Source organism: Rhodofomes roseus (assembly GCF_022264815.1).
Source record: "Rhodofomes roseus strain CIRM-BRFM 1785 chromosome Unknown C8Q71scaffold_1, whole genome shotgun sequence".
Classification (NCBI taxonomy): domain Eukaryota; kingdom Fungi; phylum Basidiomycota; class Agaricomycetes; order Polyporales; family Fomitopsidaceae; genus Rhodofomes; species Rhodofomes roseus.
The window spans coordinates 787,378-805,056 of NW_025952957.1; the positions used below are offsets into that span (position 1 = coordinate 787,378).

At 57.8% G+C, this 17,679-nt stretch overlaps 6 protein-coding genes across 6 annotated transcripts; 1 reads left to right on the plus strand and 5 right to left on the minus strand.

Moving 5' to 3' along the window:
- The first annotated feature begins 60 nt into the window (after positions 1 to 60).
- Positions 61 to 2,645, plus strand: C8Q71DRAFT_12337 (uncharacterized protein). The gene is made up of 8 exons (XM_047916410.1): positions 61 to 124; positions 180 to 290; positions 342 to 424; positions 476 to 797; positions 854 to 1,098; positions 1,149 to 1,428; positions 1,479 to 1,606; positions 1,662 to 2,645. Exons 1-8 carry the CDS (start codon positions 106 to 108, stop codon positions 2,427 to 2,429), a joined length of 1,956 nt encoding a protein of 651 aa, XP_047784551.1. The 5' UTR covers positions 61 to 105; the 3' UTR covers positions 2,430 to 2,645.
- Positions 2,646 to 2,860: 215 nt separating this feature from the next.
- C8Q71DRAFT_696732 (uncharacterized protein) lies at positions 2,861 to 5,924 on the minus strand (the record flags this gene model as incomplete). The annotated part of the gene is made up of 2 exons (XM_047919931.1): positions 2,861 to 4,006; positions 4,065 to 5,924. 2 exons carry the CDS (start codon positions 5,922 to 5,924, stop codon positions 2,861 to 2,863), a joined length of 3,006 nt encoding a protein of 1,001 aa, XP_047784552.1.
- A 2,400-nt stretch (positions 5,925 to 8,324) lies between these two features.
- Positions 8,325 to 10,577, minus strand: C8Q71DRAFT_864754 (uncharacterized protein; the record flags this gene model as incomplete). Its single annotated transcript, XM_047928267.1, has 9 exons — positions 8,325 to 8,861; positions 8,926 to 9,361; positions 9,418 to 9,489; positions 9,540 to 9,587; positions 9,651 to 9,682; positions 9,750 to 9,948; positions 10,013 to 10,179; positions 10,251 to 10,356; positions 10,412 to 10,577. The coding sequence occupies 9 exons, from the start codon at positions 10,575 to 10,577 to the stop codon at positions 8,744 to 8,746; spliced, it is 1,344 nt and encodes a 447-aa protein (XP_047784553.1). The 3' UTR covers positions 8,325 to 8,743.
- Positions 10,578 to 11,060: 483 nt separating this feature from the next.
- C8Q71DRAFT_719459 (uncharacterized protein) lies at positions 11,061 to 13,019 on the minus strand (the record flags this gene model as incomplete). Its single annotated transcript, XM_047921306.1, has 10 exons — positions 11,061 to 11,178; positions 11,241 to 11,697; positions 11,752 to 11,823; positions 11,898 to 11,945; positions 12,003 to 12,034; positions 12,088 to 12,286; positions 12,348 to 12,468; positions 12,571 to 12,616; positions 12,668 to 12,773; positions 12,830 to 13,019. The coding sequence occupies 10 exons, from the start codon at positions 13,017 to 13,019 to the stop codon at positions 11,061 to 11,063; spliced, it is 1,389 nt and encodes a 462-aa protein (XP_047784554.1).
- Positions 13,020 to 14,055: 1,036 nt separating this feature from the next.
- On the minus strand, positions 14,056 to 14,808 carry C8Q71DRAFT_852266 (uncharacterized protein; the record flags this gene model as incomplete). The annotated part of the gene is made up of 2 exons (XM_047926813.1): positions 14,056 to 14,667; positions 14,725 to 14,808. The coding sequence occupies 2 exons, from the start codon at positions 14,806 to 14,808 to the stop codon at positions 14,056 to 14,058; spliced, it is 696 nt and encodes a 231-aa protein (XP_047784555.1).
- Positions 14,809 to 15,736: 928 nt separating this feature from the next.
- Positions 15,737 to 17,653, minus strand: C8Q71DRAFT_12564 (uncharacterized protein). Its single transcript, XM_047916428.1, has 7 exons — positions 17,377 to 17,653; positions 17,093 to 17,328; positions 16,869 to 17,039; positions 16,537 to 16,806; positions 16,252 to 16,453; positions 16,121 to 16,194; positions 15,737 to 16,066 (listed from the first exon to the last, which is right to left on the minus strand). The coding sequence occupies exons 1-7, from the start codon at positions 17,636 to 17,638 to the stop codon at positions 15,992 to 15,994; spliced, it is 1,290 nt and encodes a 429-aa protein (XP_047784556.1). The 5' UTR covers positions 17,639 to 17,653; the 3' UTR covers positions 15,737 to 15,991.
- Positions 17,654 to 17,679: the final 26 nt, after the last annotated feature.

The window sequence follows — 17,679 nt, forward strand, 5'->3', positions numbered from 1 at the left end:
CTGAGATCTGAGATCTCCTCCCAATCGGGCAGTCAGAACAGAATTTGCGCTTTCGCAAGAGGCGCACCGTACAGCGTCGCACACACCTCCCTCCGCTCACAGACCATGCCTCGCATACGAAAAAGTGAGTATTTTTTACAGATGAAAAGTCTTCGAACTCTTTAACGTACGTCTGCCAGAGACAAGCAAGCGAGGGACCTCGAACCAACGTGGAAGGATCAAGCACAAGGTCGCGGAGACAAGGAAGAAGAGGAAGAAGGAGGCTAAGAAGAACACGCAATGGAAAACGAGTGAGTAGCAATGTTTTATGTTTACTGATCAATGCTCAACTGTCTGTGCAGAGAACCCCAAGGATCTCGGCATTCCGAACAACTTCCCATACAAGGACCAGATTTTAGCGGAGGTCGCAGAGGAACGCAGAAGAGTACGTTGGGCCTACCCATCCTTCACAGTATTTGCTCAAGTATGACTACAGACCGTAGAAGAGAAGGAGAAACGCAAGGAGGAGAAGAAAGCAGCCAAGGCTCAGGCAGCAGAGCAGGGCGAGGTCGATGCCCACGCAGGTTCACAGGGGAAGGGCACGAGCAGCAGTAGTGCCATCCAGGGGTCCACCGGCGCTGTCGACGACGACATTCCCGTTCTGGCGAACCGGGACCTACCAGACCTGCGCTCGGTGCTGAAGGAGGCGGACGTTGTCATCCAAGTGTTGGACGCGCGCGATCCTCAGCGGTGTAGGAGTACCTCGTTGGATGAAGCTGCTAAGGACAAGAAGATTTTGTGTGTCCTGAACAAAGTCGGTATGTGTTGTTGTGTCCATAGTCATGGGCTGTTCCGCCTGAAACAATGTGCGTAGATGCTTGTCCTCGTGAAGCCGTACAAGAATGGGCGACCTCTTTGCGAGCTCAATATCCTACTGCCCTCTTCCGCTCCGCCTCTGCCTTCCTCCCATCTTTGATTGAGCCGGCTGGAAAGGGTAAAGGCAAGGAACGAGCGGACGACGCTTGGGGCGTCGACAGCGCCATGCAAGTTTTGAGCAAATGGGCACAGGAGAGGGAAGGCGATGGTGCACTGGTCGTTGCCGTAGTCGGCGTGACAAACGTATGTAACTCCTCACATTGTGCCCAGATGTGTCACTGATCTGTCTTTAGGCGGGCAAGAGCTCCTTCATCAACTCCCTACTCCGCCAGGCCACCCTCCCTACATACAAGCTGACCTCCTCACCTGTCGACGGTCCTACAACTACTGCATATCCCCAAGAGGTATCTCTAGAGCTCGAGGGAAAGGCCGTTCGCATCATCGACACTCCCGGACTCGCATGGCTCGCGCCCGACGACCTCTCCGCAGAGGATTTGGAGCGCATCCGTGCGCGGGACATCCTGCAGCGCAACAGGGGTCGGGTTGAGCGCCTCAAGGACCCAGCACCAGTTGGTACGTAGACTCGCGGATGCCTGATCCATCCTAGCACTGACTTCGTCTAGTTGCTGAGTTGGTCTCACGCGCTGACAGAGAAGACCTCATGCTCTTCTACAACCTGCCCGCTTTCGCGGCGGGCGACTCAAATGCATTCCTGTCTGGCGTCGCTCGCGCGAACGCATTAATCAAGAAGGTCCGCGCTTCGTTTTAATCCTCACATTCTCAGTACTGACGTATCTGACGAATAGGGTGGCGTTCTCGACCTCGGTGTCGCATCCCGCATCGTCCTGCGCGACTGGAGCACGGGCAAGTTCCCGCGGTACACCAGACCCTCGCTCGCCTCCGCTCCGTCCGCTCCGTCCGCTCCGTCTCCTGACTCGAGCTTCGCGGATGTGTACGCGAAGAACGACGAGATCCTATCCCGCTTGGAAACGCGTAAGGAGATGCGGAAGTCCCGCGGGTCAGTCAAGATGAGCCCTGGGGAGGTCGAGAGTAGGGAGGTCGCGCTGGGGGTTCCTTACTTTGGCAACGAGGACGAGGACGAGGACGACGAGGGTGACGATGGCGAAGTGGACCAGTTGGACCAGTCTAGCGAGCAGGAAGGTGATGAGGATGAGGAGGCCTCTGACGAAGACGAGGACGATGAAGAGGAAGAGGATGAGGAGGATGAGGAGCCCGCGCCCGCTGCAGGCAAGCGCAAACGCGCCGCACAGAAGTCTCCTTCCCGTCCCGCTAAAAAGGTTGCATTCGCGGCGGAGCCCAAGGGTACCAAGCAGGCACGATCTGCAGCGGGCGCAGCTGGCTCTAAGCTCTCCGCCGCTCAAGCGAAGAGCCCTCAAGCGAAACCCCAAGCAAAAGCCAAGGTCGCCCCTCATGCAAAGCCCACTAAAGCACCGAAGAAGATGCCTTCCATCGCCTCTGCGATGAAGAAAATCGCCAATCCCAAGAAGGCGACCCAGCCATCGTCAACGACGAAGGATGGCGAGGAGACGTACGATTTCAGCAAATTCTTTTAGATGCTTTCGGTGGACGTGTTCGGTACTAGTCATGCTTCGGATATTCCGCAAATGTATGCAAGTTGGAACTACTACCTAAGTACAGGTTGGGCACCAATGATCTAGTCCCTAAACCGTCTATGACTGTCTATAAGTCGCCACTATCTACCGTGCATGGGTAATAACATAATGGGTATGCGGGTGGAAGAGACAAGTGCTAATGATACGGCAACCCACAAGGGGGTGATGGGATGATGATACAAATCGATGCATTGAAACACGATGAAGTAGATGCATGAATGAAGAGAGAACCAAGAACCCCAAGGGTCGTATAAAAGAGAGAACGTAACCCACTGCGGGCAACAGCCCAACAGTGAGCGCGAGTCGTAAATAATCAGCAAAACCGTGAATACCCTCGCACGGCGATCAGTCATGTAGCAGTCGTTCAGGGCTCAAGACCACGCGCCGATCTTGACGACACAGGTGCCCGCATCCTGAAGCACGCCCCTTGGCCCATCTGCATCGCGCCTGAAGGCCTCCGGAGCACGCTCGAACGTGACGACCCGGTCTTCGTCATCGTCGGCGCCCACCCAAGGCCGCACCTTGTTTCCCTCGACCATCTCCACGACCGCGGCGAGCGAGTCCCGCACGTCCTCGCCCTCGTCGACGTCCGCGGCGACACTCACCCACGCGTACCCGACCATTCGCTTGACCTTCGCCCGCCTGCGGCCCCAGGTCCCGTTCGGGTTGCTGCCCTTCGCGGGAGCCTGGCTCGTCGAGACGGCGCGCCGCAGGGACCGCAGTCCCATACGGATGTTGTCGTTCGCACTCGGGATCGCGCGCGACGGCATGTCGCCGACGAGCGTGGTGAACTGCGCCGGGCAGACGAAGACCTTCTTCTTCCGCCCGTCATCAGCGTTATCTTCCACGTCCGACACCGCGCACGACATCGACGGGTACGTTGCGAGCAGCCTCTGCGCTGCCTCCCAGATCTCCACACCCCCGACGGTGTCGAGTACTCCGTCGAACGACCTCTCCTCCTCGAACAGCTGCTCGAGCACCGCGAGGGGCTCACCGACGAAGACCTCCCCAGCACCCCAGCCCCGGACTCGCGTCTCGACGCGTTCGCGCCTGGTCAGCGACGCACCGGAGTTGCTCCCCTCCGACGACTCTTCGCTCTCGTCCACGTCCCGCACGGCCGACTCAGGGATCTGCGCGCATACATCCACCTTTTTCTTGGCGAGCATCTGCAGCGCCATCGCGCTGGCGCCGTCGTGAGCGTTCAGGATGAGGATACGGGCACGACCGCCCTTGCTCTTCCGCGCGGCGATGACATCGGCGAAAGACCGCACTGCGCGGTGCGCGGGAAGACCACAGAGCGGAATAAGGGCGAGATCCTGGGGAGTGAGTTGGTTGGATGCTGGTAGCATCACACCCGACTGCGTAGGACTCGGCACGCTACCCTGGGGCGGCAGCGAGAGCGTGCGTGTACGGGTGCGCTGACGAGGAGGGAACAGCGTCGCACCCTTCGTACGTGGCTGCTTGCACCGGCACATACGGTGCCGATCGATGACGACGTACTCCGCGAGCGCACCGCACTGTGAATGAACATACCTCATCAGTGTGTGAAGAACATGCGAGCGTTGTGGAACTGACCTTGCGCACGTCCAACAAGCCTACGACCCACTCACCCCTCTTGCACACCGCATTGTCGACATCGAACCCACACTCCACCGCCCGACCAACAAAGCTGCGGCCAGGAATGAAGCCTCTCTTCTTCCCCCTCACTGAGCCCGCCGACCCGCGCTTCTCCGCCTTCTCCTGCACGATCAATGAGTCGACGCCATCCAAGCCGACCGCGAAGATTTGCACCAGGATGTGGTCCATCGACACGAAGCTCGGCGGGGGGATGTGCGCAGTGAACGCAACGGGCAGGGGGAGCGTCGCGCGGAGGTGTGCGGGGGTCTCACTCTCCTTCTCGCGGCGCCGCCCATTCTTGCCGATGCCCACGCTGAACGAGAGCCGGCGGCGCGTCTTGGAGAGCGGCGAGGAGCCGACGCTGGCGGCGACGCCGCGCACGATCTCGACGGTGGCCATGCTGCTCTGCGCCTTGCCAGAGCGCACGAGGTCGACTTGCCCGTCGAGGCGCGTCTTCCCGCTCTTGCCAGTGTACGCCGCATGAGGGAGAGTAAGACTTGTGTATCCAACAGAGCCGGACCCATGACCTGGTTCGGAGATCGGGAAGGGTGCCGGAATCGAATGCGTAGGAAGCGAGCTGCTGAGCGTCACTTGTTGGCCAAGGGACGGCGCAGAAGGGTTAGACAACGAAACCGAACGCAAATGGTTCCTCCGGCGGCGGGCGTAGTCCTGAAACCTCACATCTGGCGACTCCGTGGGCGAGGGCGGCTCAGGGTCATGCTTGAACCGGTCGAGCAGATTCGACTCAGACATGGACGGGCGTCGATGGAGCGAATTCCTGAACTCAGGGTGGAGGGGGCCATGGCCTACCGCGCCGACGCCCGAGGTGACGACAGGCCCACTCATCGAGCCTATGCCCGCGTATCCCCACCCGATCGGCGGCGTCGAGGTGCCCGCGCGCTCGCCCATGTAACCGTCCGCGAACGGCGTTGGCGCGGGCGTACTCGCCCTACTGACATCCGCGCTGCTCGCGCCCCAGTCCGAGTACTCACTCTCGTCTTCCTCCCAGAGCGCGCTCATGCGCGTCTTCGAGTGCCGAGACGAAGAGTGCCGGCTGTTCCGCTGCTCTTTGGGACGCGGGCGGGCCGTCGCCGTGCCCGCGACGGAGGTAAGGTCCGAAAACGCCTGGCGCTCAAGTTGGTGGGGCGCGGGGATCGGCATCGCGTCCGTCGGGAGAGGAGGGAGAAGATCGGGGTGCAGAGGACGGGCAATGCGAACAGGCGAGTCTGCATTCTGGGCATTCTGGAGGGGCTTGGTGCGGCTTGGCGCAGTGGGGGCCGGACCAGAGGGGACAAGCCAACGGACGTCTTTGGCCCAGTCCTCGTCCGAGCGTAGGGGCGAAGTGGGGTGCGAGGCGCGACGGTCATGCCGAACTGATGGTCGAGGCTGCAGGGAAGCAGGCGAGAGATCGATGCTCAAAGGACGAGCCTTGCGCGACGAAGAGAGGATTGTTATGGCCTCGTCATGACCTTCGTCCGACTTCGGCTGGCCCACCGATCCCAGTGGCGTTGTAATGCGAGTCGAAGTAGTCGCACCGGAGTCAAAGAGTGACGCAGCATCTTGATCAGATACAGGAGGGGACGCAGACAGAGCAGAGGAAGATGAAAGGGACGAATCCGAAGAAGACCGAGAGACTACCGCGGACGGCGGGGGTTCAACCTCTGAGGAAGTGCGTGTCAACGGACCGGGCGTTAAGGCGAAGTCCAGGTCAAAGGAAGAGTCCCTCGAGAGCGTCGGGGGAGCTATGGAGGACTTGAGCTTGGGCCGGCCATGGATGGGAAGAAGGGCAGTCGCGAGGGCTTGAGGCTCGAACAACATGGCTTCGGCGGCGGTCAACTCTTGGGGCGACGGGACTAGGGACGAGGAGGGCGTGTAAAAGACCTCGTAGTCGTCGTCGCGGGTGTCGTCCGGAGGCCCGACGGTGAGGTCGACAGGGCGCCGAGCTGAGGAACCTGGGTACCCTGCGGGACTTATGTATGGCGATGAAGGAACAGCATGGTATGGGTCGGCCTTCTGCTTCTGTGATGATGCTTCGGTTGACGCGATTTGTTGGATAACGGATCGGCTAACGAAATACTAGTTGGAGGGAGCATCAAAGATAAAAATTGGGACGGAAGATAAGCCAGTTTTCCATGCCAACTAGCCGGTACGATCGCGTTAGGGCGCGCCGACACTCACCTCCGAGGCGTCTTCCGGGCCCACGAGCGGTGTGGTCAACGTGCGTCGCCTCTTGGGCGAGCGACGCCTTTCGGGCTGCTCACGAGCGGTCGGCGAGCGTGGTTGTGAGGGTGACGCGGGTGTGGGAGAGGCGCTGCTGTGTCTGTGAGAAGGGCCGGCCTCACTCCCATGTCGATCTTCGGTGGCGGCACGGATAAGGTCGTGCTTAGTATAGTAGTAGTTCTTCTCTGCGGGAAAGGAATAATGCTGAGACGGACGGCCTAGCAGGGCTTGGATGATGGTGGGCTTCGGCATGGAGGGGACACAGCCGAGAGTGGAAGGAGGAAGGAGTGGTGCAGACGCGAGGTGGCTGCACACCGCGTCAACACCGCAGTGGAGTGGTGCTAGCCGCCCGCTCAGCCACCGCGCAGTTGCTGCCTCGACCAGCCTCATCCCCGTCCACCCTGCCCGCTGCCCGGCTCTGACTCCCACCTGCGACGCGCATGGCCAGCGTCCCAGCAGGGCCTATCTCCCACCACCGGCCGCTGCGCTTCCCGACCTGCCGAGCTCACCTCAGCGCGCTATCGCAGCGCACTAGCTAAATCCTGTCTCGCGTCTTGGTCCGGCCTGTCCGACCCTCGACAGTTTCACAATCAGCACCACAATCTACCTATTTTTGCGCCTTCTGAAGCAAGCACGGCGCGAAGCCTTGGAAGCCGTCCAAGATCAATCCTCACCGCAGCTATCTTCACGAACGTGGCAGTCCGCGCGCGATATCCGCCCTTCGATGAATGCACACGCCATTGTCTCTATCAGAAAGGTTTGATGCGCATCGTGTCGCGTCCCAGAAAAAGCGCTAACGACGATGACGAGCATGCTGTGTATCTCGCACTCATTGTGCTGGAGGAAGGTGCATTTCCGCCGCGCTGTTGCTTGCGAACGCCGGTCGTCGCAATACGGTCACGTGATTGCGTATACACCATTCGAGGACAAGGTAATGGGAGCACCTACGCAGGATAAGCAGTTCCAACAGCGAATTCGAATTTTCTACTCCGGGAGGGTAGGCAACAATCACCGATGATGTAGTGGAGCCCGGAAGGTCGGTGGGCAAGGCCAACAAGCCTCGCGGCCGCCTTCCTGTGTGAAAGCAGCCGTGCGTTTCCTGCATCTTGCCTTCATCCATAACACATTCGACTGTTATCTGTGAAAGACCCCGCCCGCTCTCACATACTATCGAGGTAGCAACGTGCAGTACTATGCTCGATATAGTTCCCTCTGGCGAGTTGACGCTGCGGGGTCGACATGGTTTCGTACGCGCTTCTTCTGGGGTAATCTGGGGATGGTGGGCTTCCTCTCAGATAGTCGATGTATCGTCCGGTACTCAGGACAGCCTGGGACTAGTGTCTTGGCCGCAGCCACAACTTTGGTGCCCCCGACCGCTCAGCACGTTCATTTCGCATTGTTGCATGAACGTGCTGCCGCAGCCGACACCGCCCTCGCTCGCCCTGAACAATCGTGCGGAACATGCCAATACTTACCGCTCTATCTGACAGATGCTTGCCATAGTTCCCATTTGACCTAAGGTACGAGCCTTCTTGCTCCGGTAGCATTGGCACGATGTGCCTATCGCCTCGAGGATTACATTTCACCCGTACAATGACTATCACCGGGTCTTCATCTTGCTCAGCTCAATCGTATGCCCTTGCTCCGAACATACCAGCTGCCATACATTTGTAGTCCCCTTTGGCGGCGACCGTGCTGATAACTGTCTGTCTGTGGTCACAGTACCGCGGTGTCCGTACCACCGCCGTCTTCTACTGACCACTGTTCCCTCGCCCTGCTTTAGGTATCCCACAGACTCGACTAGGCTATTTTTGCCTTCACATCTCCGTGGGTACCCTGCAACGTCCCATTGAAAATGCCACTCCCGCCGCTGGCATAGAAGGTGTGCCACTCGACATCTCATCTCATGCCTCGCAGCCGTCCTTCCGCCGGCTGCTGCGAAGTACTTATCTCCAAATACCAATCAGCCTCACTGCGATGGATGTTTCACTAGGACGTCGCTGTCACCATTCAACATGCGGGTGGCTGTCGAGACATGGCAGTCGAGTATGTCGTCATCGTCTTCCCGCCTCGACCTCGCAATAACCCCTCAACATGTTCAAGCGAAAGGGTGAGTGGAGTCTCAATGCATTCATCCCAAGTCCGTCGCGCTTCCTTACGCGATTCGACTGGAGGGGATTCTCCGAGCCGTATTATTGGACTTCCATATCTGCGTCGTGTTCGCTACGTATGTATGATAAGCTTACGGCAAGCTCAATAGGCGAATCCTGAAAATCAACTCGGTTGTTGAAGACATGACGTCAAGGACAACCCGAACAACCTTCGGTACTGTTTGTCTCAGCGTACACCTCGTTTATCTGAATGCACCCTGACTACTTCCGCGTGTCAATACAGTATAAATTATATTCATTGTGTCGTTAGAACGGGTAGGAAGACGAATGATCGTCTTCCTTGATAAGTCCCGCCTCCACCTGTTCTCTATGGCGTTCATCTAGGTAAGGCAAGACGTCCTTATACCTCTCGACCCCTTTGTATCTGCAATCATCACAGGGCCATCCATCAGCATCCAGTCCGCATCGTTAGCAACACGACTACTCACTGTGCAACATCCTCCGACCAGCCCCTCACCGCGCTCGCGAGCCGCCCTGGTACGCCCGGCTCCCTCGCTAAGTCCATGATGGGGGTCTGGTACACCCTGATCGTGAACGCGATCGCGCCCGTCCTCGGGAGCCGCCTCAACGTCTGCCTCTCCGAGCGCAGGAACACCTCGTTCGGGTCCACGGGCGCGCTGCCTGCGGCTTCTTCAAGGGGCGGTACGGAGCTCTGCCGGCGCTCGAAGTCGTCGCGATCTTCGTCGCCGTGGATCGTGCGGCACCAGGCGAGCTCGGTCGGGTCGAGCGCGATCTCAGGGTCGGTCGTGGTGGAGGACAGTGGAGGGTGGACGAGCTGGAACGAGTAGTTGTTCCGGACGACGGGTTTGTCCAGGGGCAGCCGGCGGAAGAAGCGGGACATGCTGAGGTGTAGCTTGCGTTCATCTGTTGAGGCGAGACAGTGAGATAGGTGAGTCTCTGGATTGAATGTGACCGCGTACACTGTGGAACATGGCCGGTGACATGGATCTCGTCTAGAGGCATGCCGATCTTGTCGCTTAGTCTCCATGAACCTGGGCGGGCAATCAGGTGGATACTCGACATTGTCAAGTAGTCAGCCTACCTGGGATGATAATCGCTCCTGCTTGTAGGTAATACCGGCCATCGCTGCCTGTAGGCCAGAAGACGTTCTATGGTTGAATTCTCCTGCGATAGACTAGGTAAGCGTACGCACCTTCGATCATGATGGCCAAGTCCTCCTGGATCCTGAGGAGGAGTGTCAGCCTCATCACTCAGGGTGGCCCAATGGTGGTACGGGCTTCGCGGCACCCACAGTGATGCAGAGAGTGTCATCGGGTCTTCCTTCTCCAAGTCGTATGTAACGTTGAGCGGTACGATGGTGATTGTCTGGACCTGCCCTTCACCGTACCAACTGTATGTTCCCTTCTCACTCTTGTTCTTGCGCGTAACATGGTAGATGTCAGGGTAGCGTCTGGACAGATATTCTGCGAGCTCGTAGACCAGTTCGCGCGCTGCGATACTCGATCGTGAATAACTGACGGACTCGGTCCGCAACTGCTACAGATTATTGCGTACCTGCGTTATGGCCGGAAGCGACGATCCCCGGTTGAGCATCATGTACTCTGACCACTCGCTCACCACGAGTACGGATGCGATGTTCTCTCAACCGGTGATGAGCCACGAAGTTCTGGTCGATCTCTATCCATTCGTTCCAGGACATATTGCGAATGCCCATTGTAACACTGATATCGATTAAAACAGCCATCAGCATGGCCCAGTAGTACGTGCAGGTTCGGGGGCAGTTGAGACGTACTGGTACTCTCCCCATCGGAAGGGACGATACGGGATCGGCTTGATCGTGTTCAGTTCATCGGTGCATGGTTCGAGCTGGGGATAGTCGAATGTTGCGGGTGTCCACTCTGCGGTGCTCAATCTTAGTATCCGGTAGCCCCGGCCGGGTAGCTCTATCCTCACCTCCGGGTTCTCTCTCCTGTGTGCGGGGCTTCCCAGCTACAGTCGTTTGATCGCGCGTTGAGTGCACGCGCGAGGATCGCTGTCTCAGTTTGAAGAGTCCGAGCGCTACCAGCGCTAGCAGACCAACAACGAAAGGGACGGCATCAAACCGAAACAGGGGAGACATGTGCATGATCGCGTGGCGTTCACAACACGGTTCAGATCGAACTTGGATCGAACGGGTCAAGCAGTGGTGAGGGACGTGCGACAGGGACTCAGGGCCAAATACTCATCGATACTTATCAAGACGCTCTGGTGTTCGGTATGACTCGGACTCAGGGCCACAAAGAACTTGGCGAGGAGGCTCAGGCTTGCCGGCGGGACGGAGATATGGGTGCGGACCTCCGTTCAAGTCGATCACATCAATCTTGGGCTGCATCGTAAGGGGCGTTCGTTCAGTGACGTTACTCAAATACAAATGTGCGTATATATGTACAGATCAAGTACAGATGCAATTGAGATGTTTATTGTCATGATGGATGACAAGTTCGTCCTACAGTGGTACCTTCGTGAATGGATCTTCCGATGAGCCTCCTCCTGAACACCTCCGAGCTAGCGGTGGAGTAGTGTCACTCGCCGTTTGCCAAGGATGTAAGAATGCATTCCGTCGTCAAAACGGATACGGAGGGTTGCGAGGTTGCGATCCGACGAGTCCCTTCTCCAGCTGTTCTGCATGCGACGTGTCGAGATATTGGAGTATATCCTTGTACGCGAACAGATCCTTGTATCTGCGTATTCGGATAACTCGTCATTTAACCTGAAAGCGAATACTACGCATCGATACACTTACTGCGCGACGTCCTCCGACCATCCCCTTATCGAGCTCGCTAACCGTCCGGGCACGCCAGGTTCCTTGACGAGGTCCGTCACCCGCGTCTGGTACACACGTATCGTGAACACAATCGCGCCTGTCTTCGGTAGCCTGCGCAGCGTCTGCCGCTCTGTGCGCAGAAAGACTGTCGCAGGGTCAAGCGGCTCGGTGGATTTGCGATCGGCGACGTTCTCCGTCTCGGCTTCCGTCTCTTCGCGGATCAATGCTGCACGCTCGAAGTCCTTCTTGTCCTCGAAACCGTGCATCGTGCGCGCCCAGGAGAGCTCGGTTGGGTCTACGTGAACCGCGGGATCGTCTTGTGGCTGGAGCTCTGGTTGCTTCACAACTTGGAAGAAGTAATTATTGCGGGTCACCGGCTTGCCTACGGGCATGCGGCGGAAGAACCGAGACATGCTGAGCTGCAGCTTGCTCTTGACTGAAGACCCGTCGCACATGAGCCAGACACGAGACAGCAAGAGTTGGTACTGACATTGAGGCACATTGCCGGACAAGTGGATCTCGTCCAAGGGCATACCGAGCTTGTCCTGTAGTCTCCAGAAGCCTGGGCATATCATACTCGATCAGTCTGACGAACGACTCGGACCGGAGCGAACACAGACTGAGACTAAGACTCACCGGGTTTGCAAACAGCACCGGCTTGTAGCCAATACTGTCCATCAGTGCCTAGAGCCAAGGGGCGCATGGTCAACGAGAGTCAATCAGCCATGCACTCAAACTCACCCTCCATCATGATCGCCCAGTCTTCTTGCACACTATTGTAAATTGCTCAATCCTTTGACTCCTGCTTCGTAGAAGGAACACGAACAGCAGATTCGCCACCTTCAGAGGATCTTCCGTCTCAAGGTCGTACGTGACCTTCAACGGCACAATCGTGATTGTCCTGATCTGTCCCGCGCTATACCACCCTTCCTTGCTCCGCTCCCCCTTCTCGTATCGGGTGACAGCGTACAGAGCGGGGTATCTTCTGACGAGGAACTCGGCAAGCTCCTGAACCAATTCTTCCGCTATCGAGTGTGAACAGTCATCTGAATACATGTCGAAGTGGGATAAACAGAACAAACGCACCTGCAGGCCGGGCGGAGCCCACGATCTCAGGCTGGGGAGGATGGTACATGATAACGCGATTGGGCCGTGCCCGGATGCGGAAGTCGGTGATCTTGTGGTATTCGTAGAAGTGTTGATCCAGCTGGGGTAGTGACCGTCCGCGGGGGCGGAGGCGAGCAGAAGAGAAGAGAAGAACAACCTAGACTGAGCTGGACATGGGAGGCGCAGATCTGGGTGGACGAACCTCGATCCATTCATCCCAGGGCATGCTCCGGATGCCCATCGTGACACTGCAGCGGAAGTGCGTATGTGCGAGTGAGGGAGAGAAGATTCTTACATACTGGTATTCACCCCATTTGAAGGGTCGGTAGGGTATCGGCTTAACATTCATGATATCTTCGTTGAATGGCTCAATGGCAGGGTAGTCAAACGCAACTGGCGACCATTCTACACAACGTGCGTCAATGATCACTGAACAAGTTTAGAGCTCGACATACGCTCACCTCCGGGCTCGCGATCCTGGCTCGCGATCGCCTTCCGTTCTTGCACGACTGTCTCGCCTTCGTCGCTCTTTCGACGATCAGGCTGATCAATACAGAACCGGTACACCGATCCTGCAAGACACAACGCGGCGAGCGCCAGGCCGGCCAGTACGTATACACATGCCCCCGCCAGCTTCCAATCCCAGACCATCTCTACTCCAAGGGTCTCGAAGCTCAGTGTATATGTCGGCATCGCGCTCACACTCAGGCAGGGAGAGACGGGTACAGGGAACAAGGTGGGCCCTGCAAACATTCGCGTACCCGAGTCCTCATATGAGAGGCCTCTGTCGCGGAGCGAGCTTCGCAGGGCTTATCTTACCTGACGTAGAAGGCATTGTGGTGATAGGATAGTGTATAGGAAGTCTGGAAGCTGGAAGGGCCATCTGGTTGAGTTCTAGCCTGAGCGACACGTTACCCCGCGCGGGCCGTCGCCTTTATCTTCTCTGGACTTTCGGTGTACGGGACGAACGGGCGATGTAAGCGCTCGCATGCGCAGACCCGGAGGTGTCAGTGCAAGTTTGTGTGAGTGCGTTGCGAAGTGCGTGGTGTTAGCGAGGTCGTTGCTGGAGCAATGCAAGCATGCACGAAAGCCTGGACAAGCCTACCTACATATTCATAGTAGATCATCAGCACACGGCATCATCACACGAGTTGCAATGGTTACCAAGGTGAATAAAAAGATAGTACACATTATTGTTTATGGCCTCTTCATCGAATCCGACAACAAATGCCCCAGACTTGAACGATGATTATACTGTACAGAAGATGAGGAGACGTGGATGTGGGTTTCTAAGATAACAACGTGGATGCGTAAAGATGACAGAGGGGGGAGAGGATAAATATGGAGATCGCGACAAGCATACACTAGTCCTTGTAGTTTCGCCGTTAAGCCAGCGTTAAGCCATCGTCCGGGACCGGACTGCCCGGAAGGAGGCGGTGAGGGTGGCGACACCGTATGCGCGTGGTGATAAGACCGTAATGTACAACCAGGCACTCTCGGAAAACGAGGAGGACCTGGGTCTGGATGCGAGGAGACGATCGTCGTGGTTGTGGTGTCAGGTGGTATCAAAACAGGCTGATGCAAGTAGGCAATGCGCGTCATGCGATGTAAGGCGAGATGAACGAATGCCCGGGACTGAGCAAGGACGGGGCTTGGCACAGTAGGATTAGAGATACTCGGGGCCTGATTAGCAGCTGAATGCCGCTGGTGAGGACGCGAACATGTGCGCCGGGTCAACCTCGGACGCAATGGGGTGGTGGGCATGTTGACCGAATGCCGACTGAAGTGTGAAGGGCGAGTGCGCTGAGGGACAGCCTGCGTGAGCGAAGAAAGACGGCGCGGGTGCTTGGGCTGCCTGCATCTGAGCGATGAAGAAGGGGTCGGTTGTGGCAAAGTGTGACGTATTGGGCGATGGGAGCTCAGCTGGAGCCATGTCAAAGGTGCTGGAGACGTGCGGAACGCTCGGCCGCCGCGAGACCATCCCAGAGTATGTCGCAGGGGAAGATGGCAGAGCGGGATTGGAGAAACCGTTGTTGACGGGGGAAGCAAAGAGCATATCCTCTACCATGCGCTCGTCCTCGTCCATAGCGTCCACGTCCTGCTTGTTTTCGTCGATTCCGCGCAACTGAGTAGCATTCGCGGCACTCGAGCTCCGTGCGCGCATGAAGTCGCTGGGCTCCCAGCACATGCTGGACGATGGCGTACGCGCAAGGGGCGTGTTGGATGGTGGATACGCGCGCCGTTGAATGGGCTGCGCGCTGGTAGAGGCTTGGTTGCGCAGGGCCTGCGCGAGTTGTGCCTGGGACAATCCTGTTCAAAGGCGCGCTCTACTCTCGTGCCGAGATGAGAGACATACCTGGAGGTTGGCCAGGTCGATGGCCTCCTGGCCGATGTGATTGGAGTTGAAAGACGCGACGAGGTCGTCTACGGATACGCTCATGATGGTACGCAGGGGGGGAGAGGATGGTGGGGCGAGGAGAGGATGGTGGGGCGAGGAGAGATGGTACCGCCACGGGTGTGCAGGATTTCAGCGGATGCAAGTGCTGGAAACATTCATTTAGCCTTGATTTAGCCACCCTCGGCTACTCCCGGTCCGGATCGGCACCGCTCTCAGGCAACCCCGATTTGGCAGGTTGGGCTCCGGCCCGCCCCGGCGCTGTTCGCCCTCCGTCTGCAGGCGCCCATGCAGCCATGCCCGCATGCCGTGAGTGCGTTCGTCTCCGTCTCTGTTTCGTAACATCGCCCGCTGCAGATGCCCGTCGGCTCGTCGCGCTACGGCCAGGCTCGTGTAGAATCCGTCGCGTCAGGGGGACCGACGTCACTGCAGGTACCATATGGCCCTAGTGCCTGCCCTTTTACTCCATGTCTGCCACTGCGTCCACTCCCGTGACCCGAACTCGGCTTAGCCTCCAGGCTAGCACCTCCGAAGTCGGCGCGCAGGCGGACGAAGGAACCTTGTTTTGGCATGCATAGACGGCGTCCGTAGTCAGACACATCCCAGATCGAAGACTCGCCAGTGACTCCGGGCGTGGACCGGGGTGCAATCCCACTAGCGCGATGGACCTCGAAGCGGAGTAAGTATGCACAAATACTGTCGGTCATCTGGGCCTCCATGGCGCCCTCCCAATACGAGCACTTCAATGCGATTACACTGGTCTATGACTCGCGACACATCGAGATGCGTACTCGCGCCCCCACATACCATCTTGGACGTCGGCCTGCGGCGACTCGTTCGATACACGGCCCCTGGGATTACGCCACAAAGTCCCAGCGAACATCGAGAAGACCTCGTAACGAGACAGGAGGCCTAGTCCTTGGCAACTTCCTGAGTTCTGACACAGCGCTCCCTGTGCACTCACACCTGGATTCACGTCACTCACGGCACTCCTCCCCCTCCCTGGTGGCCCGCCGGTCCGCCGCTGCATAGACTACGGTCATCCACCACCCCGCGTACGGCTGTGCCGTACACCAGTGCCACAGCAGCGGTGGACACGACCGCGCAAGTGATGTACTTGCTGGAGCACGGGACAAATCTCGGGGATCAAAGGCTGGACAGGAGTGATTCGCCGAGGTTTGCGCTCGACCGCCCGCTGAACAAATGCCGAGCTCTGGAAGCGCGTCGTTCATGCCTTGACAGATATGTCCAGGAGTGGTTCGAACATCTGTCGATCGACCTGTAGCAACCGGGAGTACTCGACCTGTTCTGTATATAAGCTAAACACATTCGGCGACAGGGATGTAGGAGAACTCACCTCTATCACCGATGGACATGCAATCGCTAGTGCGTCGCACACATCCTTGATCGCATCCCGTAACATCCTTGTCACTGCCGGATCTCGGTGCTCAGGCATGCTAAGCCCGGAATGACAGGAGAGGTACTCACGATCATCCTCGCTACCTTTGTCGAGCAAAGTGACCCAGCATTTCAGGGCCCCTTCCAGGATTTGACCCTTCCATTTGTGCACGCGCGGCGCGCACGCTCTGATGACTGCCGCAAGCGCACGGAGGGAGCTCAGCTGGAGCCGCGGGCTCGCCGCGTTCTCTGGCGTAGGCGCAAGCGGGAACACGAGCTGCGGGACGATCGCCTAGGTCCGGGGTGCCAACGAGGAGGTAGCGAGCGAAAAGGTTAACGGCACGAGAAATCGTCGCACGGCGGAAGGATACGCACTTTCAGATACCGCGCGGTGCCGATGCCCAGCGCGTGCACGATGCCCGGCAGGACGTCTATGGAAGCCTCAATCGCGTCCCGCTCATGCATGGCGTAGAACCAGATACTGCCGATGATGCCGTCGCCGAGAACCTCGCATAGCTGCTCGAATCGCTTAGCGGAGCCAGGAGGCGTGGTGAGGAGAGTCAGCGTAACACATGCAGGCACGGAGGCACGTATGAGTTCTGGTGTCTCGGGGTTCTGGAGGAATGCAAGGCATTTCTTCAGCGACTGTATGTATGGAAGACTGTGTGAGGGCTTTCAACAATTGCCGAACACTGGGAACAACGCACCGAGAAGAGAAGACCATCGACGCCGGTGCGCCGTAGAAGGTCTGCTGGAACCCGCTGGATCATGTCCGAAACGACATTGACTCCGCGTAGCCTGTAAGAAGTCTCGTAGTCGTCTAGCAGTGTCATTATTGGCGGGATGAGGAGGTGCCATAGCTTCTCGTACGCAACATTCTGAGAATATGGGCATTCAGCTTGTAGCATTAGGGGAGCAAGAGCCAGCTTACCTCGCAATGCCGTGCACACCAGGCCAGTAAGTCAATCGTTCCTGGACGATCCTTCCAAGTCTGATTGTCAAAGTGATCCAAGACGGCGTCAGGTCCTCCGGCCGCCCTAGGAAGGATGCGACCAGTCGATGTATTCAGCATCGGATGCGGAACGGCTTGGAACGCTGGCTTAACACGTCGCACCAGAAGCTCTTCGAGCAGCGATACCTCCGGATCCGAGTACGGACGCAAAATCTCTGCCACATTCGGTTAGCGAGAACAAGACGAGGCTCATAAATACGTACCTTGAGCCTGCGCTCTCGTGGTTTCCAAAGTCCATGGGCCGTCGCCGTCAAACGGAACCGCCGCGGCGATGAGTTCAGCCTTTTCTGCCTGCGACAGAATCTCTCGATATTTCAACTGCTCACGCAGCTCCGCGAGCACTGCATGGGCTTGTCGTCGCCACTCCTCTAAGCGGATGATGACATCGCTTTCAGTTATCGAGGCGTAGTTCCTGAATTCAGATGGGATATCAAGCTTTTGGAGGAGTGCGTTTGAGTCGGCCATGTTGAGTTCGGGAAGAAAGAGCGCCGCAGACTATCGCGAGT